Consider the following 24,947-nt stretch of genomic DNA (forward strand, 5'->3'; position numbering starts at 1 on the left):
GTCATGAAAATGTATGCCTCTGCTTTCTTTTACAAGTTCTATAGCTTTAGCTCTTACATTTAGGTCTTTGATCCATTTTCAGTTAATTTTTTGTATATGATATGTGGTAGGGGTCCAGTTTTATTCTTTTATTTGTATCCAGTTGTCCCAGCACCATTTATTGAAAATAATTTGATTACTCTTGTTTTAATAGAAGAAAATAAGAATGCTTCAAAGTCATGAGCTGGCAGTAACATTGTGAAGAATGCTGATGTTCTGTTTTGTGTAGCATTATGTATGACATCGAGATCTGGAGAGAGATAAGACCATTTCATTAACACTGAACAACTGCTCATTTTGCATTTATTTCCTCTGTGCTTCAGGTTTGAGTTCTCTGAAAATCAATTTGTTTTGATGCCTGTAAGATATACAAAGCTTTAAAATATTCTCTTATAAAAGGAAGGATTTAGGAATGATTGATTGGTGAGCAGAGATAATATATTGATTCATAATTTAGCAAAAATATGTAATCTTTTTGGTCCAATGTTTTTAAAAAGGTAAAAGTGTGTTTGGTAGCCTGTTTCAATCCATTTTCGGCAAGAAACATTATCCCACCTGATAACTTGTTCTTATGGAACTCAAAAGTAGATTATATTATACGATTTTCTAACATAGTGATGGAGGAGTTGGATAATTAGGAAAATGGAAAAGTGCAAAGTCAGATTCATGCAGACTAGGGATCCAAGACCTGGACAGTAGGATAGGTATATATTAAGATGTTCTGGTTCCAGGAGTTTTAAAACTGATTAGCGAAACTGTTATGTTGCATCGCTTACTGTTTATATTTGTTATTCTTAGATATAGAAGGAAGCAGAGAATATATTTGATGTTGATGGATGAATTGGGGCTAGATTTCCACATGGATGAGGGAAGTGGCTGCTTGCTCGAGTAGACCTCAGGAATTCAGTTCTGTCTACCAGCAATCTGCTCTGCCTAAAAATCTACCATAGAAGATATTTTTTGAAGTTTTAAATATTTTCATGTGTTTCCTTTTTAAATACAAATACTCTGGAGAAGGGATATCAATGACTAACTGGCAAGTGGGAGAAGGTAACTAGATAGTGAAAAGAAAGGCCTGGAGATTCCAAAGTAGAGGGTACTTAGACAGTTTTATATTTTCCAGTTGTAAAAGAAATATGTGTTTAGTGCAGAAACTTAGAAGAGTATGGAGAAGAGACTAAGTATTATAATTCCACCACCTCTAGGTCACGACTTTTAACATTTTAGTGCGTTTTCCCTGCTGTGTATAAAATAGATAACTAACAAGGACATACTGTATAGCACAGGGAACTATACTTAATATTTTGTAATAACATATAAGGGAAAAGAATCTGAAAAAAAATAGATATGTATGTGTAACTGAATCACTTTGCTGTATACCAGAAACTGACACAACATTGTAAATCAATGATACTTCAAGAAAAAAAAAAAAGGAAAATACATTTTAGTGTATTTTCCTTGTTCCATGCCTAATGTTGATGGTTGAGTTAGCATACTTTTGTTTACATGTCTATATTTTTTCATGCTGTTAAAAGCTGTCAGCGTTTCTTTTTTGTCAGCATTATTTTAACTGACTGCATATATTTCATTTCATGCAATGGGTATACAGTAATTAGATTAAGTTAAATCTTTAGGTTATTCCTCTTGTGCTTTTAAATTTCATAGAAATAGTTTTGGTAGTTGTCCACTCCAGGGGAGCTTCTTGCATAGATCCTGTGGGAAGGAGGCTAGTCAGTAAGCTGTGCAGTGGAGGCACCTGCTATAATAGGCCTGCCCCAGCATTAGAGTCAAAGGAGGAGGACCACAGCTGAACCAGTTATATGGGAATTGTTCGTTCCTTCCTCCCAGCTGTCAATATACTGAAGGGAAAGAGAGGCTGTGAAAATAGGGGAGAGATGAGAAGGAATCAAATCACTGATTATGCCTTCTTTTCCCAGTGAAGGTTCTTTAGGCCTCAGGCCAGGCTCTGCTTAGGGGAGGGGAAAGAGCTTTAACTGGATATGTGATTTATGTTTTAAATTGGGTTAAGTTAACTTGAAATGGAATTTTTTTTTTCTTTTAATACTTGAACGTTTTTGGAAGTTAAATTGGTTAAGGTTTATTTGAAGATAAGAAAGGGATATGCTGGATGGCAAATCGAAAGTGATGATTGGGGAATTCCCTGGAGGTCAGTTGTTGGGCCTCTGGGCTTTCACTGCCAAGGGCCCGGCTTCAAGCCCTGGTCAGGGAACTAGGATCCCACAAGCTGCAAGGCACAGCCAAAAAAAAAAGTGATGATTAGTGTAAAATTATCAAGCTGCAGGCTTCCCTGGTGGCGCAGTGGTTGAGAGTCCGCCTGCCGATGCAGGGGACACGGGTTCGTGCCCCGGTCAGGGAGGATCCCACATGCCGCGGAGCAGCTGGGCCCGTGAACCATGGCCATTGAGCCTGCGCTCCGCAACGGGAGAGGCCACAGCAGTGAGAGGCCCGCATACCGCAAAAAAAAAAAAAAAATTATCCAGCTGCTGCTTGTTTGAATCTCCCACCAAGTAATATTGGGAGATGTAGTTTTCTGATTAACTTAAATGATGATATTAATGGAGAAGAGCAATCTGACGTAAAATTTATTGCCTCTTAAAGGTGTTAACCATGCGGAGGTGTGTGAAAGCTTGATTCTTAAAGTGATACAGATATGATTCTCTGAGCTCTAGGGGGAGAGGGTGGACTCTTTTTTCCTGTAAAAAAACAAACAAAAACTTGTAAGGAGATGTGGGTCAAAGGGTACCAACTTTCAGTTATAAACTGAATAAGTTCTGGGTATCTAATATATAGCGTGATGATTATAGGTAATAATAGTATATTGTATACTTGAAATTTGCTAAGATCTTAGATGTTCCCACCACATTAAAAAAATGTAACTATATGAGGTGATGGGTTTGCAAATTAACTTGATTGTAGTAATCATTTCATAGTGTATACACATATTAAGTCATCGCATTGTACACCTTAAACACCTGATTGTAGAACCTAAACATATACAATTTTTATTTGTCAATCATACCTCAGTGAAGCTGGAAAAACTGACTTTTTCCTTTGCATATTGTAAACCATTTTGAAAACTTCTGTATAGTGCAAATAATTAAACATCAGTGCGACACACTATCCCTTCTCAAACATGAGCATGAGATCATGTAGCCTTTGGGTATATCCTTCCAGGCTTCCTTGTGCCTTTTTAAAATTGCTTATTGCCTTTTTTCCCCCAAAATTGAGATCATACTTGTAAAAATTTTCGTGGCCTGCAAGAGGTTGCATAAGGAAGCAGAAATTGTTGTAACACAAAAATGTTCACTGATGAAGTAACCACTGAACATTCCTGACTTCTCTCTTAAAACTTGAATTTGTTCACCTATCCAACCACTGTCTCTCTCTCTGTGCTGGGGTCTATTTAATGCAGATGGATTGGGAAGTCAGTGAAGGATACTGGAGATCTGTGTGGTCACTGACAAATTTGTCTAGGTTGGACCAGTTGAAAAACTAATAAAGAAAAATATCTAGAGATGACAACAGGATGGGTACTTCAGTGAAGAATGACTGTACATGACATATTAAGATAAGCTTTTGGGAACATCCACGTAGCTCTCATGAAGGATTGCTGCCATGATGGTGCCATGTAAGTCACGCAATGGAAAATGATGTGCCATTGCATATCATTTTGACAGAAAAATTACATCCCCTCCACAAAAAACTCACACTATTTTTATTCGTTCTTTGATTATTTAATAATTAGTTGATAGGTATAAAGGTTGCCTCAGTGTTGTTAAACTGCCAAGGTAATTTTTTTTAATCTTATAGGGTACTTTTTCAGGGTAAATTTTCAATCAAATCTTTGTTCCCTGTTACGAATATGAACGAATACTTATTATGAGTGTGAATACTTAATAGCCTTCTACTAAGTACCATTTATTGATGATAACAAGGGTCACCTGTATTTAAATTTTTTTAAAGTCTCTAGACTGTTATAATAAATAGTAACCAGATAACCACATTTTCCTACTGAGTAAGCATATGCTAGAAAAGCTAGTTTTATCCTAAGTTAAGTACATACTTTTAAAAACCTATACGCACAAGTTATAATAAAAAATTTCTTTAACTTTTTTTAGGTCTAATTATAAGTTCAGTATAGAAGGTACCACTTCTGTCTCTTATGGAATTAAGGCAAAATTTCTCAGATTCTTCTAACTCTGATATATTGATGACTAGTGACCATTAGACTGGTGTATGCAAATACCTTAGCTAATCTGCTAAATGGGCTTTTAATTATGTGCTAACTTGTTCTTTTAATTATTCTAGTTGTCATATAAATAAATTAGCCTCTGGGGTATTTGCCGTGTTCCCATTCTCTGAGATCCTTCTGGCTTTCTACTGTGCAGGTGAATCACCTGGGGAATCTTGTTAAAATGCAGATTCTGATTCAGTATGCATGTAGCTTGGAGGCAGGCAAAATTCCAAATTTGAAGCCAGCTTCCAGGACAATGCCAGTGCCAATGCTGCTGGCTTTTCGACTACATTTTGAATATCAAGGCTTTTAATAGCAACTTTGGGAACGCAAGCCAGGCAAACTTGTTGAAGCCATTTCTTGTTATGATAACTTTATGATTCACTCCTAGTTTATTAGTAATATATATTTTTCCTGTGGGGATATAAATATTTACTTATAACTTGTAGCACATGAGTTTTACTGTAGTTTTTGTGTTGGGCATGTCATCTACAGTGGTATTTATAAAGAATGGTAACATACTGATGATGATGATGTAATAATTGACATGTATTGACTACTTATGTCTGACACTGTGCTTTACAAAGTTTGGCTAAATTTTCTCAACAAAACCATGCCGTAGACATTATTGTTGTTATCCCCATTTACTAATGAGGAGGCTTGGTAACAAGTTTAATGACTTGCCCAGAGTCACACAACCAGAAGGTGGCAGAGCCAGGATGTCAGCTCAGGTAGTCTGACTCTAGAGCTTGTACTTTTAATCTCTTTACTAGTCAGACAACAGATAGAAAGCATAGGCTTAATATAATATCAGGTATCTGAATTTTCTAGCTTCTGTCACCATTCATATAAGATACATTTGAATTTTCTAGCTTTCTCCCAAAAGACCTTTGAATAGCATTTTCCTTCCTTATGTTTTCATTTTTTTGTGGCTTTCCCATAGATACTGATGATCTGTGATTTGTTACCAGTTTTTTTAGTCTTCCTTTTTGTATATTTGTGCTTAGAGAAAAAGATCTCAACTTTCATATTCTTTTGATATGAAAATTTATGAAGAATGAAAAGTTAGATAGTACCCTGCCAAGAATGAAAGATAAAGGTGTTTTTAGTAATGTTGAGATTATGTGTTTCTGCCAAAGAGTAGTAGCCCAGGAAAACATCAGGTTCTATAGGATCATCACAAAAGAATGGTTGATTCTTCTGTGTGTGCTTAAAAATTGGGAATTTTTTTCTTTATCCAAATGGTAATTATATTCTAGTAATTAGTCTGGAGACATACCTTCTGAGTTCTCCTGAAAAACCACCAGATGGTCTTAGAGAAGCCAAGAGAAACTGAGAACTCTGCCTTAGCTTCTCACCCTGTTAGATGTTGACAGTTGTGTAGTGCTTGAGCCTTCATCCCGTGTTAAGAAGTAAGTACGTACACAGGTGTTTGTAAAAATATATGAAAATGAGTGAAAGCTGTTTAGGATTAGAAAAATATGTTAACTGTAGCTGCAATTTGATTTGGAAATCGGTAAGCACAGAACAGGTCATGATAAATAAGAATATAACTAGGTCATTACTCATGTCGAAGTAATAGAAGGCTGTTTACTTTCATTATCTCTGTTTCTTTTACAGTCCATCAATATTATGGAACTGACTTTACAAAAGTATGGAAGCTATGAAAAATTTGAACAGGCCACCGGTGGTAGCCTGCTATCTAAAACTCGAATCTGGAGTCATGTTAGGAAATACATGATGAAAGAAGGCTGCATGGGTGAGGTATGAATCATGAGTAAGCATGACAATTTGACTGAGCATTTTAACTCTCAGTCATTGCCACATGTTTGTTTTTTCTGCAGGTTTTGTTTTCCCAACACTATTTTACACATTAAATAAGTCACCCAGATTTCTTACTAAATATAAGTCTAAGTTTTTATTGCATTGAATTGTTAATGTTCAGTTGTTTTCTGTTTTTCCGTTTTTCTTACTACCATTTTTGTATAGCTTGTAGGATTATGTGAATTGCCTTATGAAAATTATTAATGAAGAGGTTTGGCACAGTGACTTCTCTTATTAATGTCCAGTTCCTAGTGTTCAGTCTCAAAATAAGCTTTGGCCCAGCAGTGACCAGGACTCTGGCTCCTGTACCTTCCTTTGCATTATTCCAGCCCAGGGGACTATATTTGAGAGCACTGCAGAGGCACAATTTCAGTTCTCTGTGTCTTCCTCTGCACAGCTGTCTACTTTTCTTTCAATCCAGTAAATGTTCTTGAATTCCCAAAGGCTCAAAATTCCAAGGGTCTGCATTTCATCTTCTTGGTTTCCGGGAGATTCAAGATGGTGTAAACAAAAGAAAAAGGTGTTAATTTATGGGTCCATTGTTTTCTGTGAAAACTTTCACCCCCTGCCTTCTACGTTTTGTGTTTTATATATATATATATATTTTAACTCTTGCTCTTTAGATTGTAGTTCACCTCACTGAGGACCTGCTTTCCCGAGCTTCCATGACAGTAGTAAATGGATGTCCAACACTGACCATCAATGTTTGCACTGCACGTGAGCATTGGCTGGAAGGAATGCTGAGGCATGAAATAGGTAGGGGGCAACCCTTCTCCATTTATTCAGTTGTAATAGCAGAAATTACTTCAAGGACTTGTTTGTTTATAATGCATTTTTTCTTAGTAATATTTGGCAAAAAGTAATGAAATTGTTAGGTGTCACTTGAACTAAAGCTAAGATATTAATGTCTCATTTCAAATTAGATTTTTTAGGGTACCGTATAGCTGTATTAAGCTTGGAGAGTCATTTAACTCCTCTGGATTTCAGTTCCCCCATCTTCAACTGAGGGAATTGAATTAAGTGATCTCTAAGATTCTTTTCAAATATCAAGTCTATAATTCGACTCTTAAAAAGAAAATAAATTGCTGTAAAAGTTATACCTCTTCTAATGAGACATGTAATCCTTCTGAAGGCTGTGTACTCCTTCAAAGCAAAGGGCATTAGTGTCAGATCATTTTCTACTTTCTTTTGATTTGTAGGTACACATCAATTTCGTTTTAGAACTGTTGGTAGAATCTTTTTTGGGAGAAGAATTAAAATAAGAATGGCATTTCTTACTTTTCATGTGCCTTTTCTTCTCCATAGGCACACATTATTTTCGAGGTATTAACAACCTTCAACAGCCATGGAACAGTTGGACTGGCCGTAAAAAACATGACCTAAAGCCAAACAATCCCACAGAGGAAGGACTGGCAAGTATTCACAGTGTCCTGTTTAGAAAAGACCCCTTTTTATGGAGGGCTGCCCTCCTCTACTACACTGTTTATCGAGCCAGCCACATGTCTTTTTGTGCATTATTCAAAGACATTGGAAAGTTTGTCAAGGACCCCAATACAAGATGGGATTATTGTGTACGAGCCAAGAGGGGATGGACTGATACCTCCCAACCAGGTGTGTGTCCCTTGACAGTAGATTTTCTGATTTATTGGGTAATTGTCTTTTTTTTGAATTTTTGAATTTTATTTTATAAAACAGCAGAATTTTATTTCCTAAAAGAGCAGGTTCTCACTAGTTATCCATTTTATACATATTAATGTATATATGTCAATCCCAATCTCCCAATTCATCACACCACCACCACCACCCTCGTGCCGCTTTCCCTCCTTGGTGTCCATACGTTTGTTCTCTACATCTGTCTCTCAATTTCTGCCCTGCAGACCGGTTCGTTTCTACGATTTTTCTAAGTTCCACATATATGCGTTAATATACAATATTTGTTTTTCTCTTTCTTACTTCACTCTGTATGACAGTCTCTAGATTGATCCATGTCTCTACAAATGACCCAATTTCATTCCTTTTTATGGCTGAGTAATATTCCATTCTATATATGTACCACATTTTCTTTATCCATTTGTCTGTTCATGGGCATTTAGGTTGCTTCCATGACCAGGGAATTGTAAATAGTGCTGCAATGAAAATTGGGGTACAAGTGTCTTTGAATTATAGTTTTCTGTGGGTATATGCCCAGGAGTGTGATTGGTGGGTCATATGGTAATTCTGTTTTTAGTTTTTTAAGGAACTTCCATACTGTTCTCCATAGTGGCTATATCAATTTACATTCCCACCAACAGTGCAAGAGGGTTCCCTTTTCCCCACACCCTCTCCAGCATATGTTGTTTGTAGATTTTCTGATGATGCCCATTCTAACTGGTGTGAGGTGATACCTCATTGTAGTTTTGATTTGCATTTTCTCTAATAATTAGTGATCTTGAGCAGCTTTTGATGTGCTTCTTTGCCATCTGAATGTCTTCTTTGGAGAAATGTCTATTTAGGTCTTCCGCCCATTTTTGGATTGGGTTGTTTGTTTTTTTAATATTGAGCTGCATGAGCTGCTTGTAAATTTTGGAGATTAATCCTTTGTCAGTTGCTTCATTTGCAAATATTTTCTCCCATTGTGAGGGTTGTCTTTTTATCTTGTTTATGGTTTCCTTTGCTGTGCAACTGCTTTGAAGTTTCATTAGGTCCAATTTGTTTATTTTTGTTTTGATTTCCATTACCCTAGGAGGTGGATCAAAAAAGATCTTGCTGTGATTTATGTCAAAGAGTGTTCTTCCTATGTTTTCCTCTAAGAGTTTTATAGTGTCCGGTCTTACATTTAGGTCTCTCATCCATTATGAGTTTATTTTTGTGTATGGTGTTAGGGAGTGTTCTGATTTCATTCTTTTACATGTAGCTGTCCAGTTTTCCCAACACCACTTATTGAAGAGACTGTCTTTTCTCCATTGTATATCCTTGCCTCCTTTGTCATAGATTAGTTGACCATATGTGTGTGTGTTTATCTCTGGGCTTTCTATGCTATTCTATTAATCTATATTTCTGTTTTTGTGCCAGTACCACACTATCTTGATTACTGTAGCTTTGTAGTATAGTCTGAAGTCTGGGAGCCAGATTCCTCCAGCTCCATTTTTCTTTCTCAAGATTGCTTTGGCTATTTGGGGTCTTTTGTGTTTCCATACAAATTGTGAAATTTTTTGTTCTAGTTCTGTGAAAAATGCCATTGGTAGTCTGATAGGGATTTAATTGAATCTGTAGATTGTTTTGGGTAGTATAGTCATTTTCACAATGTTGATTCTCCAATCCAAGAGTATGATATATCTCTCCATCTGTTTGTATCATCTTTAGTTTCTTTCATCAGTGTCTTACAGTTTTCTGCATACGGGTCTTTTGTCTCCTTAGGTAGGTTTATTCCTAGGAATTTTATTCTTTTTGTTGCAGTGGTAAACAGGAGTGTTTTCTTAATTTCTCTTTCAGATTTTTCATCATAGTGTATAGGAATGCAAGAGATTTCTGTGCATTAATTTTGTATCCTGCAACTTTACCAGATTCATTGATTAGCTCTAGTAGTTTTCTGGTGGTATCTTTAGGATTCTCTATGTATAGTATCATGTCATCTGCAAACAGTGACAGCTTTACTTCTTCTTTTCCAATTTGTATTCCTTTTATTTCTTTTTCTTCTCTGATTGCCGTGGCTAGGACTTCCAAAACTGTGTTGAATACTAGTGGTGAGAGTGGACATCCTTGTCTTGTTCCTGATCTTAGAGGAAATGCTTTCAGTTTTTCACCATTGAGAATGATGTTGGCTGTGGGTTGGTCATATATGGCCTTTATTATGTTGATTGAGGTAGGTTCCCTCTCTGCCCACTTTCTGGAGAGTTTTTATAAATGGATGTTGAATTTTGTCAAAAGCTTTTTCTGCATCTATCAAGATGATCATATGGTTTTTATTCTTCAATTTGTTAATATGGTGTATCACATTGATTTTGCGTATATTGACGAATCCTTGCATCCCTGGCATAAATTCCACTTGATCATGGTGTATGATCCTTTTAATGTGTTGTTGGGTTCTGTTTGCTAGTATTTTGTTGAGGATTTTTGCATCTGTGTTCATCAGTGATATTGGTCTGTAGTTTTCTTTCTTTGTGACATCTTTGTCTGGTTTTGGTATCAGGGTGATGGTGGCCTCATACAATGAGTTTGGGAGTGTTCCTCTGCTATATTTTGGAAGAGTTTGAAAAGGACGGGTGTTAGCTCTTCTCTAAATGTTTGATAGAATTCGCCTGTGAAGCCATCTGGTCCTGGGTTTTTGTTTGTTGGAAGATTTTTAATCACAGTCTCAATTTCAGTGCTTGTGACTGGTCTGTTTATATTTTCTGTTTCTTCCTGGTTCAGTCTCGGAAGGTTGTGCTTTTCTAAGGATTTGTCCATTTCGTCCAGGGTGTCCATTTTATTGGCATAGAGTTGCTTGTAGTAATCTCTCAAGATCCTTTGTATTTCTGCAGTGTCAGTTGTTACTTCTTCTTTTTCACTTCTAAATCTATTGATTTGAGTCCTCTTCCTTTTTTTCTTGATGAGCCTGACTAATGGTTTATCAATTTTGTTTATCTTCTCAAAGAAGCAGCTTTTAGTTTTATTGATCTTTGCTATTGTTTTCTTTGTTTCTATTTCATATATTTCTGCTCTGATCATTATGATTTCTTTCCTTCTACTAACTTTGGGTTTTGTTTGTTCTTCTTTCTCCAGTTCCTTTAGGTGTAAGGTTAGATTGTTTATTTGAGACTTTTCTTGTTTCTTGAGGTAGGCTTGTATTGCTATAAACTTCCCTCTTACAACTGCTTTTGCTGTATCCCATAGGTTTTGGATCGTCGTGCTTTCATTGTCATTTGTCTCTAGGTACTTTTTGATTTCCTCTTAGATTTCTTCAGTAATCTCTTGGTTATTTAGTAACGTATTGTTTAGCCTCCATGTTTTTGTATTGTTTATGTTTTTTTCCCTATAATTGATTTCTAATCTCATAGCGTTGTGGTCAGAAAAGATACTTTATATGATTTCAGTTTTCTTAAATTTACTGAGGCTTGATTTGTGACCCAAGATGTGATCTATCCTGGACGATGTTCTGTGCGCACTTGAGAAGAATGTGTAATCTGCTGATTTTGGATGGAATGTCCTATAAAAATCAATTAAATCTATCTATTCTGTTGTGTCATTTAAAGCTTGTGTTTCCTTATTAATTTTCTGTTTGGATGATTTGTCCATTGGTGTAAGTGAGGTGTTAAAGTCCCCCACTATTATTGTGTTACTGTCAATTTCCTCTTCTATAGCTGTTAGCAGTTGCCTTATGTATTGAGGTGCTCCTATGTTGGGTGCATATATGTTTATAATTGTTATAGCTTCTTCTTGGATTGATCCCTTGATCATTATATAGTGTCCTTCCTTGTCTCTTGTAACATTCTTCATTTTAAAGTCTATTTTATCTGGTATGAGTATTGCTACTCCAGCTTTGTTTTGATTTCCATTGGCAGGGAATATCTTTTTCCATCCCCTCACTTTAAGCCTGTATGTGTCCCTAGGTATGAAGTGGGTCTCTTGGAGACAGCATATAAATGGGAATTGTTTTTGTATCCATTCAGCGAGTTTGTGTCTTTTGGTTGGAGCATTTAATCCATTCACATTTAAGGTAATTATCGATATGTATGTTCCTATTACCATTTTCTTAATTGTTTTGTGTTTGTTATTGTAGGTCCTTTACTTCTTGTGTGTTTCCCACTTAGAGAAGTTCCTTTAGCATTTGTTGTAGAGCTGGTTTGGTGGTGCTGAATTCTCTTAGCTTTTGCTTGTCTGTAAAGCTTTTGATTTCTCCATCGAATCTGAATGAGATCCTTGCCGGTTAGAGTAACCTTGGTTGTAGGTTCTTCCCTTTCGTCACTTTAAATATATCGTGCCACTCCCTTCTGGTTTGTAGAGTTTCTGCTGAGAAATCAGCTGTTAACCTTATGGGAGTTCCCTTGTATGTTATTTGTCTTTTTTCCCTTGATGCTTTCAGTAATTTTTGTTTGTCTTTAATTTTTTCCAGTTTGATTACTATGTGTCTCGGTGTGTTTCTCCTTTGGTTTATCCTGTATGGGACTGTCTGCACTTCCTGGGTTTAGGTAGCTATGTCCTTTCCCATATTAAGGAAGTTTTTGACTATAATCTCTTCAAATATTTCCTCAGGTCCTTTCTCTCTCTCTCCTTCTTCTGGGACCCTATAATGTGAATGTTGTTGCATTTAATGTTGTCCCAGAGGTCTCTTAGGCTGTCTTCATTTCTTTTCATTCTTTTTTCTTTATTCTCTTCCACAGCAGTGAATTCCACCATTCTGTCTTCCAGGTCACTTATTCGTTCTTCTGCCTCAGTTATTCTGCTATTGATTCCTTCTAGTGTATTTTTCATTTCAGTTATTGTATTGTTCATCTCTGTTTGTTTGTTCTTTAATTCTTCTAGGTGTTTGTTCTTTAATTCTTCTAGGTCTTTGTTAAACGTTTCTTGCATCATCTCGATCTTTGCCTCCATTCTTTTTCCGAGGTCCTGAATCATCTTCACTATCATTATTCTCAATACTTTTTCTGGAAGGTTGTCTATCTCCACTTCATTTAGTTGTTTTTCTGGGGTTTTATCTTGTTCCTTCATCTGGTACATAGCCCTCTGCATTTTCATCTTGTATATCTTTCTGTGAATGTGTTTTTTGTTCCACAGGCTGCAGGATTGTAGTTCTTGCTTCTGCCGTCTGCCTTCTGGTGGATGAGGCTATCTAAGAGGCTTGAGCAAGTTTCCTGTTGGGAGGGACTGTGGTAGGTAGAGCTGGCTGTTGTTCTGGTAGGCAGAGCTCAGTAAAACTTTAATCTGCTTGTCTGCTGATGGGGGGCTGGGTTCCCTCCCTGTTGGTTGTTTGGCCTGAGGCTCTTTGGTGGGGCTAATGGCAGACTCTGGGAGGGCTCACGTCAAGGAGTACTTCCCAGAACTTCTGCTGCCAGTGTCCTTGTCCTCACGGTGAGACAAAGCCACTCCCCGCCTCTGCAGGAGACCCTCCAACACTAGCACGTAGGTCTGGATCAGTCTCTTTTGGGGTCACTGCTCCTTCCCCTGGGTCCTAATGCGCACCCTACTTTGTGTGTGCCCTCCAAGAGTGGAGTCTTTGTTTCCCCAAGTCCTGTTGAAGTCCTGCAATCAAATCCCGCTAGCCTTCAAAGTGATTCTCTAGGAGTTTCTCTTCCCATTGCCGGACCCCCAAGTTGGGAAGCCTGACGTGGGGCTCAGAACCTTCACTCCAGTGGGTGGACTTCTGTGGTATAAGTGTTCTCCAGTTTGTAAGTCACCCACTCAGCAGTTAATGGGATTTGATTTTATTGTGATTGCGCCCCTCGTACTGTCTCATTGTGGCTTCTCCTTTGTCTTTGGATGAGGGGTATCTTTTTTGATGAGTTCCAGTGTCTTCCTGTTGATGATTGTTCAGCAGTTAGTTGACTCTCAGGCTGACTTTCACTAACCCCTTCCTTAGGCACCAAGGGCAGGGCTTATTTACAGGCTTAGGAAAGGAGTCTCTTGTGTCTTCTGATAACAGAGTTCAAACTTGCATTTGGCCCTCAAGCAGCAAGCAACCTGCTTTTAAGCCTAAGTCTCGCTTTGATCTTATCTTCCATCCATTTCTCCATGTCCTCCAGGTGCGGACTCAGCGGGGGCCATGCACACTCACTCTGGCTGGGGCTCACGATCCCCTCTCTCCGTTTGGCTCCTGCAGGAGCCGGGTTCGGCTGCGGTGAGCACAGTGCAAGTGGGCGGCTCCGCGCCTGGCTCACTGGCTGCGGGACTGGGTAATTGTCTATTGATTTTGGATATATCCTAATCTTCCCATCAGAGAATCCACTCAACTATAAAAAATTAAACCTTTGTTACTTGAGGTCAGTTCTAGTTTTTGCAAACCACATTTTGTTAGCATTATTTTTCCCATCTTGTTTTGAAATTTTTCAAACCTACAGAAATAGGGAAATAATGAAGGAATTAACACTTCTATACCCTTCCTCTGGATTCACCAATTGTTAATATTTTGCCATTTTTGCTTTCTTTCTTCCTCTCTGACTTTAAAAACAGCCTTATTGAGATATATAATTCACATGACATATAATTCACCCATTTAAAATGTACAGTTCAGTGATTTTCATATTTGTGGAGTTGCGCAGCCAACACCACTAATCTAATTCCAGAACGTGTCATCACCCAAAAAGAAATTTGTACCCATTAGCAGTCATTACCTATTCTCTCTCCCTATTGCTCCTAGTGATAAATAACCATTAATCTGCTTTTATTAGTTTTGCCTGTTTTTAACATTTCATATAAATGAAATCATATAATATATGATCCTTTGTGGCTGGCTTCTTTTACTTAGCATAATATTTATTTATTTTTACTTATAATATTTTTAAAGTTTGTTCATATTGTAGCATGTATCAGTATATCAGTCCTTTTTATTACTGAATAATAATCCAGTGCATGGATATGACACCTTTTATTTATCCTTTCACCAGTTAATGGGCATTTGGATTGTTCCACTTTTTGGCTATTATGAATAATGCTATTATGAGCCTTCATTCATAAGTTTATGCTGGTAATTCTCTTGAGTATATGCTTAGGAGTGGAATTTTGGGGTTATATGATAACTCTGTGCTCAACCTTTTGAGGAACTGCCACCGTTTCCAAAGTGAATGCACCATTTTACATTCCCACTGCAGTGTATGACGATTTCTATTTCTCCAAATCCTCACCAACACCTACTATTTTCATTTTTTAAATTAATATTATAACCATCCCTAGTGGGTGTGAAGTGGTTAACTCACTGTGGTTTAGATTTGAATTTTCCTGGTGACTACTGATGTTGAGTATCTTTTCATGTGATTATTGGCTATTTATGTATTTTCTTTGGAGAACCGTCTGTTTAGATCATTTACCCATTTTTAATTGGTTTGCTCTTTATTATTGAGGTGTAAGGGTTTTTTGTGTATTCTAGATAAAAATCTCTTATCAGATAATCATTTACAAATATTTTCTACTACTCTGTAGTCTTCTCACTTTCTTGATGCTATTCTCTGTGACTTTTTAAAAGCAAGTTGTACACTTGGCATTTCATTCCTTAAAAACTTGAGCATGCATCTCCTAAGACTAAAAACATTCTCTTCTACTTAAAACAGTATCATTATCACACTTAAGAAAGTGAGTGGTAATTCAGCAATATCAACTACCCCATATACGGTATTTAAATTTCCCCAACTGTTCCAAAAATGTCTTTATAGGTGTTAAAAAAAAAAAAATCTAGGTCCAGTAAGGGTTCATGCATTAGTTTTGGTGGCAATGTCCCTTTAGCCACTTTTAATAGGGAGAGATCTTGAACACTGTATTTTTTGTTTCTCATCATACTGACTTCTTTTTTGTTTTTTAAAAATTTTTTTAATATTTTATATTGGACTATAGTTGATTAGCAATGTTGTTAGTTTCAGGTGTACAGTGAAGTGTTTCAGTTATACGTATACATTTATCCTTTTTAAAGTTCTTTACCCATTTAGTTATTACAGAATTTGACCACAGTTCCCTTTGCTATACAGTAGGTCCTTGTTGGTTATTTACTTTCATTATTGTAGTGTATATATGTCAGTCCCAAACTGCTAGTTTAACCCTGCCCCCTACCATTCCCCTTTGTTAACCATAAGTTTGTATTCTAAGTCTGTGAATCTGTTTCTGTTTTGGAAATAACTTTATTTGTATCATTTTCTTGATTCCCCATATAGCAATATCACAATATATTTGTCTTTCTCTGTCTGACTGACTTCACTAAGTACGATAATCTCCAGGTCCATTCATGTTGCTGCCAGTGGCATTATTTCATTCTTTTTAATGGATGAATATTCCATTGGACATATTTACCACATCTTCTTTATCCACTTTTCTGTTGATGGACATTTAGGTTGCTTCCATGTCTTGGTTACTGTAAGCAGTGTGGCAATGAACATTGGGGTGCGTGTATCCTTTCAAACCATGGTTTTTGCCAGATATGTGCCCAGGAGCGGCATTGCTGGATCATATGGTAGCTCTATTTTTCATTTTTTTAAGGAACTTCCGTATTGTTCTCCATAGTGGCTGTACCAATTTACGTTCCCACCTACAGTCTAGGAGGGTTCTCTTTCAACTCAGCACCCTCTTCAGCATTTATTGTTTGTAGATTTTTTTTTTCAGGTTCTATTCAGCTCTTTTATTTTAGATATACAGGAAGTTGAGTTCTGGATCCCATGTTTGTACATTTTTGATGATGGCCATTCTGACTGGTGTGAGGTGATACCTCATTGTAGTTTTGATTTGCATTTATCTAATGATTAGCAAAGTTGAGCGTCTCTCCATGTGCCTTGTGGCCATCTGTCTGTCTTTGGAGAAATGTCTATCTCAGTCTTCTGCCCATTTTTTGATTGGGTTGTCTGCTTTTTTTGATATTGAGGTTCATGAGCTGTTTGTAAATTTTGGAGATTAATCCCTTGTCGGACGCATCATTTGCCAGTATTTTCTCCCATTGTGTGGGTTGTCTTTCCTTTTGTTTATGATTTCCTCTCCTGTGCAAAAGCTTTTGAGTTTCATTAGGTCCCTTTTTTTTTTTTACTTTGTAATACTATTTATGTATTTTTTACATCTTATTGGATGGAGTATAATTGCTTTACAGTGTTGTTAGTTTCTGCTGTATAACAAAGTGAATCTGCTGTATGTATACATACATCCCCATAATACCTTCCTCTTGAGCCTGACTCCCACCCTCCCTATCCCGCCTCTTTAGGTGGTCACAAAGCACTGAGCGGATCTCCCTGTGGAATGCAACTGCTTGCCAGTAGCTATCTATTTTACATTTGGTAGTATATATATACTACTCTCTCACTTCTCTCCAGGTTGCCTTTCCCTCCACTTGTGTCCTCAAGTCCATTCTCTACCTCTGCATCTTTATTCCTGTCCTGCCCCTAGGTTCTTCAGAACCATTTTTTTTTATTCCATATATATGTGTTAGCATATGATATTTGTTTTTCTCTTTCTGACTTACTTCACTCTGTGTGACAGGCTCTAGGTCCATTCACCTCACTGAAAATAACTCAATTTCGTTTCTTTTTCTTTTTATTTATTTATTTAATTCTTGAATTTTATTTTTTTTATGCAGGAGGTTCTTATTAGTCATCAATTTTATACACATCAGTGTATACATGTCAATCCCAATCGCACAATTCATCACACCACCACCACCACACCCCGGGCCGCTTCTCCCCCTTGGTGTCCATACGTTTGTTCTCTACATCTGTGTCTCAATTTCTACCCTGCAAACCGGTTCATCTGTACCATTTTTCTAGCTTCCACATATATGCGGTAATATACGATATTTATTTTTCTCTTTCTGACTTCCTTCACTCTGTATGACAGTCTCTAGATCCATCCACCTCTCAACAAATGACCCAATTTCGTTCCTTTTTATGGCTGAGTAATATGCCATTGTATGTATGTACCACATCTTCTTTACCCATTCGTCTGTCGATGTGCATTTACGTTGCTTCCATGACCTGGCTATTGTAAATAGTGCTGCAGTGAACAATGGGGTGCATGTGTCTTTTTGAATTATAGTTTTCTCTGAGTATATGCCCAGTAGTGGGATTGCTGGATCATATGATAATTCTATGTTTAGTTTTTTAAGGAACCTCCATAATGTTCTCCATAGTGGCTGTATCAATTTACATTCCCAGCAACAGTGTTAGAGGGTTCCCTTTTCTCCACAGTCTCTCCAGCATTTGTTGTTTGTAGATTTTCTGATGATGCCCATTCTAACTGGTGTGAGGTGATACCTCATTGTAGTTTTGATTTGCATTTCTGTAATAATTAGGGATGTTGAGCAGGTTTTCATGTGCTTCTTGGCCATCTGTCTGTCTTCTTTGGAGAAATGTCTATTTAGGGCTTCTGCCCATTTTTTGGATTGGGTTGTTTGTTTTTTTAATATTAAGCTGCATGAGTTGTTTATATATTTTGGAGATTAATCCTTTGTCCATTGATTCGTTCGCAAATATTTTCTCCCATTGAGAGGGTTGTCTTTTCGTGTTGTTTGTAGTTTCCTTCGCTGTGCAAAAGCTTTTAAGTTTCATTAGGTCCCATGTGTTTATTTTTGTTTTTATTTCCATCACTCTAGGAGATGGATCAAAAAAGGTCTTGCTGTGATTTATGTCAAAGAGTGTTCTTCCTATGTTTTCCTCTGAGAGTTTTATAGTGTCCAGTCTTACATTTAGGTCTCTAATCCTTTATGAGTTTATTTTTGTGTATGGTGTTAGGGAGTGTTCTAATTTCATTCTTTTAAATGTAGCTGTCCAGTTTTGCCAGCACTACTTATTGAAGAGGCTGTCTTTTCTCCATTGTATATTCTTGCCTCCTTTATCAAAAATAAGGTGACCACATGTACATGGGTTTATCTCTGGGCTTTCTATCTTGTTCCATTGATCTATATTTCTGTTTTTGTGCCAGTACCATACTGTCTTGATTACTGTAGCTTTGTAGTATAGTCTGAAGTCAGGGAGCCTGATTCTTCCAGCTCCGTTTTTCTTTCTCAAGATTGCTTTGGCTATTCGTGTCTTCTGTGTTTCCATACCAATTGTAAAATGTTTTGTTCTAGTTCTGTGAAAAATGCCATTGGAAGTTTGATAGGGATTGCATTGAATCTGTAGATTGCTTTGGGTAGTATAGCCATTTTCACAGTGTTGAGTATTCCCATCCAAGATCATGGTATATCGCTCCATCTGTTTGTATCATCTTTGATTTCTTTCATCAGTGTCTTAGAGTTTTCTGCATAGAAGTCTTTTGTCTCCTTAGATAGGTTTATTCCTAGGTATTCTATTCTTTTTATTGCAATGCTAAATGGGGGTGTTTCCTTAATTTCTCTTTCAGATTTTTCATCATTAGTGTATAGGAATGCAAGAGATTTCTGTGCATTAATTTTGTGTCCTTCTACTTTACCAAATTCATTGATTAGCTCTAGTAGTTTTCTGGTAGCATCTTTAGGATTCTCTATGTGTAGTATCATATCATCTACAGACAGTGACAGTTTTACTTCATCTTTTCCAATTTGGATTCCTTATTTCTTTTTCTTATTGCTGTGGCTAAAACTTCTAAAACTATGTTGAATAATAGTGGTGAGAGTGGGCACCCTTGTCTTGTTCCTGATCTTAGAGGAAATGCTTTCAGTTTTTCACCATTGAGAATGATGTTGGCTGTGGGTTGGTCATATATGGCCTTTACTATGTTGAGGTAGGTTCCCTCTCTGCCCACTTTCTGGAGAGTTTCTGTCTTGTTTAATGTATCATTTAAAGCTTGTCTTTCCGTATTTATTTGCATTTTGGATGATCTCTCCATTGGTGAAAGTGGGGTGTTAAAGTGTCCTACTATGGTTGTGTTACTGTCGATTTCCTCTTTTATGGCTGTTAGTATTTGCCTTATGTATTGAGGTGCTCCTTTGTTGGGTGCATAAATATTTACAATTGCTATATCTTCTTCTTGGATTGATCCCTTGATCATTACGTAGTGTCCTTCTTTGCCTTGTAATAGTCTTTACTTTAAAGTCTATTTTGTCTGATATGAGAATTGCTACTCCAGCTTTCTTTTTTTTTTTTACATCTTTATTGGAGTATACTTGCTTTATAATGGTGTGTTAGTTTCTGCTTTATAACAAAGTGAATCAGTTATACATATACATGTGTTCCCATATCTCTTCCCTCTTGCATCTCTCTCCCTCCCACCGTCCCTATCCCACCCCTCTAGGTGGTCACAAAGCACCGAGCTGATCTCCCTGTGCTCTGCGGCTGCCTCCCACCAGCCATCTACTCCACGTTTGGTAGTGTATATATGTCCATGCCACTCTTTCACTTTGTCACAGCCTACCCTTCCCCCTCCCCATATCCTCAAGTCCATTCTCTAGTAGGTCTGTGTCTTTATTCCTGTCTTACCCCTAGGTTCTTCATGACATTTTGTTTTTCTTAAATTCCATATATATGTTAGCATACGGTATTTGTTTTTCTCTTTCTGACTTACTTCACTCTGTATGACAGACTCTAGGTCTATCCACCTCATTACAAATAGCTCAATTTCGTTTCTTTTTATGGCTGAGTAATATTCCATTGTATATATGTGCCACATCTTCTTTATCCATTCATCTGTCAGTGGACACTTAGGTTGCTTCCATGTCCTGGCTATTGTAAATAGTGCTGCAATGAACATTTTGGTACATGACTCTTTTTGAATTATGGTTTTCTCAGGGTATATGCCCAGTAGTGGGATTGCTGGGTCATATGGTCGTTCTATTTGTAGTTTTCTATCCAGCTTTCTTTTGGTTTCCATTTGCATGGAATATCTTTTTCCATCCCCTCACTTTCAGTCTGTATGTGACTCTAGGTCTGAAGTGGGTATCTTGTAGACAGCATACATATGGGTCTTGTTCCTGTATCCATTGAGCCAGTGTGTGTCTTTTATTTGGAGCATTTAATCCGTTTACATTTAAGGTAATTATCAATATGTATGTTCCTATTACCATTTTCTTAGTTGTTCAGTTGTCTTTTCCTTCTCTTCTGTTCCCTGCCTAGAGAAGTACCTTTAGCATCTGTTGTAAAGCTGGTTTGGTGGTGCTGAATTCTCTTAACTTTTGCTTGTCTGTAAAGGTTTTAATTTCTCCGTCAAATCTGAATGACATCCTTGCTGGGTAGAGTAATCTTGGGTGTAGGTTTTTCCCTTTCATCACTTTAAATATGTCCTGCCACTCCCTTCTGGCTCACAGAGTTTCTGCTGAAAGATCTGCTGTTAACCTTATGGGGATTCCCTTGGATGTTATTTGTTGCTTCTCCCTTGCTCCTTTTAATATTTTTTCTTTGTGTTTAATTTTTGGTAGTTTGATTAATATGTGTCTTGGTGTGTTTCTCCTTGGATTTATCCTGTATGGGACTCTTTGTGCTTCCTGGACTTGATTGACTATTTCCTTTCCCATGTTAGGGAAGTTTTCAACTATAATCTCTTCAAATATTTTCTCTGACCCTTTCTTTTTCTCTGCTTCTCTGGGACCCCTGTAATTTGAACGTTGGAGCATTTAATGTTGTCCCAGAGGTCTCTGAGACTGCTCTCAATTCTTTTCATTCTTTTTTTTTATTCTGCTCTGCCACAGTTATTTCCACTATTTTATCTTCCAGGTCACTTATCCATTCTTCTGCCTCAGTTATTCTGCTGTTGATTCCTTCTAGAGTATTTTTAATTTCATTTATTGTGTTGTTCATCTTTTGTTTGCTCTTTAGTTCTTCTAGGGCCTTGTTAAATGTTTCTTGTATTTTCTCCATTCTATTTCCGAGATTTTTGGATCATCTTTACTATCATGACTCTGAATTCTTTTTCAGGTAGACTGCCTATTTCCTCTTCATTTGTTTGGTCTGGTAGGTTTTTTATCTTGCTCCGTCATCTGCTGCATATTTCTCTGTCTTCTCATTTTGTTTGACTTACTGTGTTTGGGGTGTCCTTTTCACAGGCTGAAGGTTCATAGTTCCTCTTATTTCTGGTGTCTGCCCCCAGTGGGTGAGGTTTGTTCAGTGGCTTATGTAGGCTTCCTGATTGGAGGGCCTGGTGCCTGTGTTCTAGAAGATGAGGCTGGATCTTGACCCTCTGGTGGGCAGGGCCACATCCGGTGGTGTGTTTTGGGGTGTCTGTGAACTTAGTATGACATTAGGCAGCCTCTCTGCTAATGGGTGGGGTTGTGTTCCTGTCTTGCTAGTTGTTTGGCATGGGGCATCCATCACTGGAGCTTGCTGGCCATTGAGTGGAGCTGGGTCTTAGTGTTGAGATGGAGATCTCTGGGAGAGCTCTCGCTGATTAATATTACATGGGGCTGGAAGGTCTCTGGTGGTGCAACGTCCTGGACTCGGCTCTCTCACCTCAGGGGCTCGGGCCTGACACCCCGCCAGAGCACCAACACTGCCAGCTGCACAGCTCAGAAGAAAAGGAAGAAAAAAAAAATGGACAGAACTCCACGACAAATGGTAAAAGCAAAACTAAACAGACAAAATCACACAAACATACACACACACTCACAGAAGAAGAAAGAAAAAGGAAGAGAGCAACCAAACCGATAAACACACAAATAATAGCAATCACTAAAAAGTAAACTAACATAAACATAAAACCAAAAACAGATCAAATGCAGAAAGCAAACCCCAGGTCCACAGTTGCCGCCAAAGTCCACTGCCTCAATTTTGGGAACACTCATTGTCTATTCAGATATTCCAGGGTTTACCAAGCTGACTGGGGTGACTGGGTCTGCTGCTCCTGAGGCTGCACCTCAGGAGAAAGTTCCCTTTCTCTTCTTTGTTTGCACAGGTCCGAGGTTCAGTTTGGTTTTGGCCTTGCCTCTGCGTGTAGGCTGCCCTCAGGTGTCTGTCCCCTGCCCAGACAGGAGCGGGTTAAAGCAGCAGCTTATTAGAGCTCTTTTGCTCACTCAGGTCGGGGAGAGGGAGGGGTACACTAGTCACAATTGGCACGCAGTGCGTGCCTGTGGCGGTAGAGGCTGGCGTGACGCTGCAGCAGCTGAGGTGTGCCATGTGTTCTCCTGGGGAAGTTGGCCCTCAATCATGGGACCCTGGCAGTGGCATTCTGCACAAGCTCTCAGGAGGGTGTGGGTAGTGACCTACACTTGCACACAGGATTCTTAGTGGCAGCGGCAGCTGTGGTAGCAGTCCATGCCCGCCTCTGGCATCCATGATGATAGCTGCCGCTCACTCCCATCTCTGGAGCTCACTTAGGCAGTGCTCTGTCGTCTGAGGACACACAGAGCAGGAAGCCCCTCTTCTAACACACCCCGAGACAGTGGTCTCTTGCCTCTTAGGCAGTTGCAGGCTTTTCCCCAGACTCCTTCCCAGGTAGCTGTGGTGCACTAGCCCCCTTCAGGCTGTCTTCACACAGCCAACCCCAGTCCTCTCCCTGGGGCCTGACCTCCAAAGCCCGAGCCTCAGCTCCCAGCCCCCACCCGCCCCGGCAGGTGAGCAGAGAAGCCTCTCAGGCTAGTGAGTGGTAGTCAGCACTGATCCTCTGTGTGGGGATATCTCTGCTTTGCCCTCTGCACCCCTTTTACTTCAGTCTTCTCTGTGGCTCTGAAACTCTACACCGACTTCCCTGCCAGTGAGGGCTCTTCCTAGTGTGTGGAAACCTTTAGTCCTTCACAGCTCCCTCCCAGAGGTGCAGGTCCCATCCCTACTCTTGTCTCTGTTTTTTCTTTTTTCTTTTGCCCTACCCAGGTACATGGGGATTTTCTTGCCTTTTGGGAAGTCTGAGGTCTTCTACCAGCATTCAGTAGGTGTTCTACAGGAGGTGTTCCACGTGTAGATGTATTTTTGATGTGTTTCTGGGGAGGAAGGTGATGTCCATGTCTTACTCTTCCACCATCTTGAAGGTCTCCCCCATTTTTAATTTTTATTTTAAACTGGAGTATAGTTGATTAACAGTGTTTTGTTAGTTTCAGGTGTACAGCAAACCAATTCAGTTATACCTATACCTGTATGTATTGTTTCTCAAGATCTTTTCCTATTTATGTTACTGGAGAATATTGGACAGAAATCCCTGTGTTACACAGTAGGTCCTTGTTGGTTATCTGTTTTCATTATTGTAGTATGTATATGTCAATCCCAAACTACCAATTTATCCCTGCCCTCCACCTTTTCCTTTTGGTAACTCTAAGTGTGTATTCTAAGTCTGTGAGTCTGTTTCTGTTTTGTAAATATGTTCATTTGTATCATTTTTTAAAATTCTGCATATAAGTGATATCAGATGATGTTTGTCTTTCTCTGTCTGACTTGCTTCACTTAGCACAATAATCTCCAGGTCCATTCATGTTGCTGCCAATGGCATTATTTCATTCTTTTTAATGGCTAAGTAATATTCCATTGGACATACGTACCACATCTTCTTTATCCACTCTTCTGTCGATGGACATTTAGGTTCCTTCCATGTCTTGGTTATTGTAGACAGTGCTACAGTGAACACTGGGGTGCCTGTACCCTTTCAAACCATGGTTTTCACCAGATATATGCCCAACAGTGGGATTGCTGTATCATATGGTAGCTCTCTTTTTAGTTTTTTGAGGAACCTCCATACTGTTCTTCATAGCGGCTATACCAATTTACATTCCCACCAACAAGTAGGAGGGTTCCCTTTTCTCTACACCCACTCCAGCATTCATTGTTGGTAGACTTTTTGATGATGGCCATTCTTCTGGTGTGAGGTGATATCTCACTGTAGTTTTGATTTGCATTTCTCTAAATAGTTAGTGATGTTGAGCCTCTCTCCATGTGCCTCTTTGCCATCTGTATGTCTTCTTTGGTGAAATGTCTATTTAGTTTTTTTTTTTAATTGAAGTATAGTTGCTTTACAATGTTGTGTTAGTTTCTGCTGACAACAAAGTGACTCAGTTATACATATATCCACTCTTTTTTAGATTTCCTTTCCATTTAGGTCACCACAGACCATTGAGTACAGTTCCCTGTGCTATACAGTAGGTTCTCATTAGTTATCTGTTTTATACATAGTAGTATATATACATCAATCCCAATCTCCCAATTCGTCCCACCCACCCCCTTTCCCCCTTGGTAACCATAAGGTCTCTACATCTGTGACTCTATTTTTGCTTTGCAAGTAAGTTCACATGTACCATTTTTCTAGATTCCACATGTAAGTGATATCATACGATATTTGTTTTTCTTTTTCTGACTGACTTCACTCT

At 38.3% G+C, this 24,947-nt stretch overlaps 1 protein-coding gene across 7 annotated transcripts in view; it reads left to right on the forward strand.

Annotated features, from left to right (window-relative positions):
- MATCAP2 (microtubule associated tyrosine carboxypeptidase 2) overlaps positions 1 to 24,947 on the forward strand; it is an 89,669-nt gene that overhangs the window by 37,857 nt on the left and 26,865 nt on the right. For 4 of the 7 annotated variants that reach the window (XR_009565277.1, XM_060305416.1, XM_060305413.1 and 1 more), the window contains exons 3-6: positions 5,915 to 6,058; positions 6,742 to 6,874; positions 7,424 to 7,729; positions 13,816 to 13,965. Coding sequence is in view for 6 of the 7 variants with exons in the window: in XM_060305416.1 (XP_060161399.1) it covers positions 5,915 to 6,058; positions 6,742 to 6,874; positions 7,424 to 7,729; positions 13,816 to 13,965 (733 nt within the window). In the remaining variant the exon portion in view is untranslated. The remainder of the gene's footprint in view (positions 1 to 5,914; positions 6,059 to 6,741; positions 6,875 to 7,423; positions 7,730 to 13,815; positions 13,966 to 24,947) is intronic. The other 3 variants (XM_060305414.1, XM_030857555.2, XM_030857557.2) reach the window with 2 other exon arrangements.

This window comes from Globicephala melas, chromosome 9 (genome assembly GCF_963455315.2).
Source record: "Globicephala melas chromosome 9, mGloMel1.2, whole genome shotgun sequence".
Taxonomy (NCBI): domain Eukaryota; kingdom Metazoa; phylum Chordata; class Mammalia; order Artiodactyla; family Delphinidae; genus Globicephala; species Globicephala melas.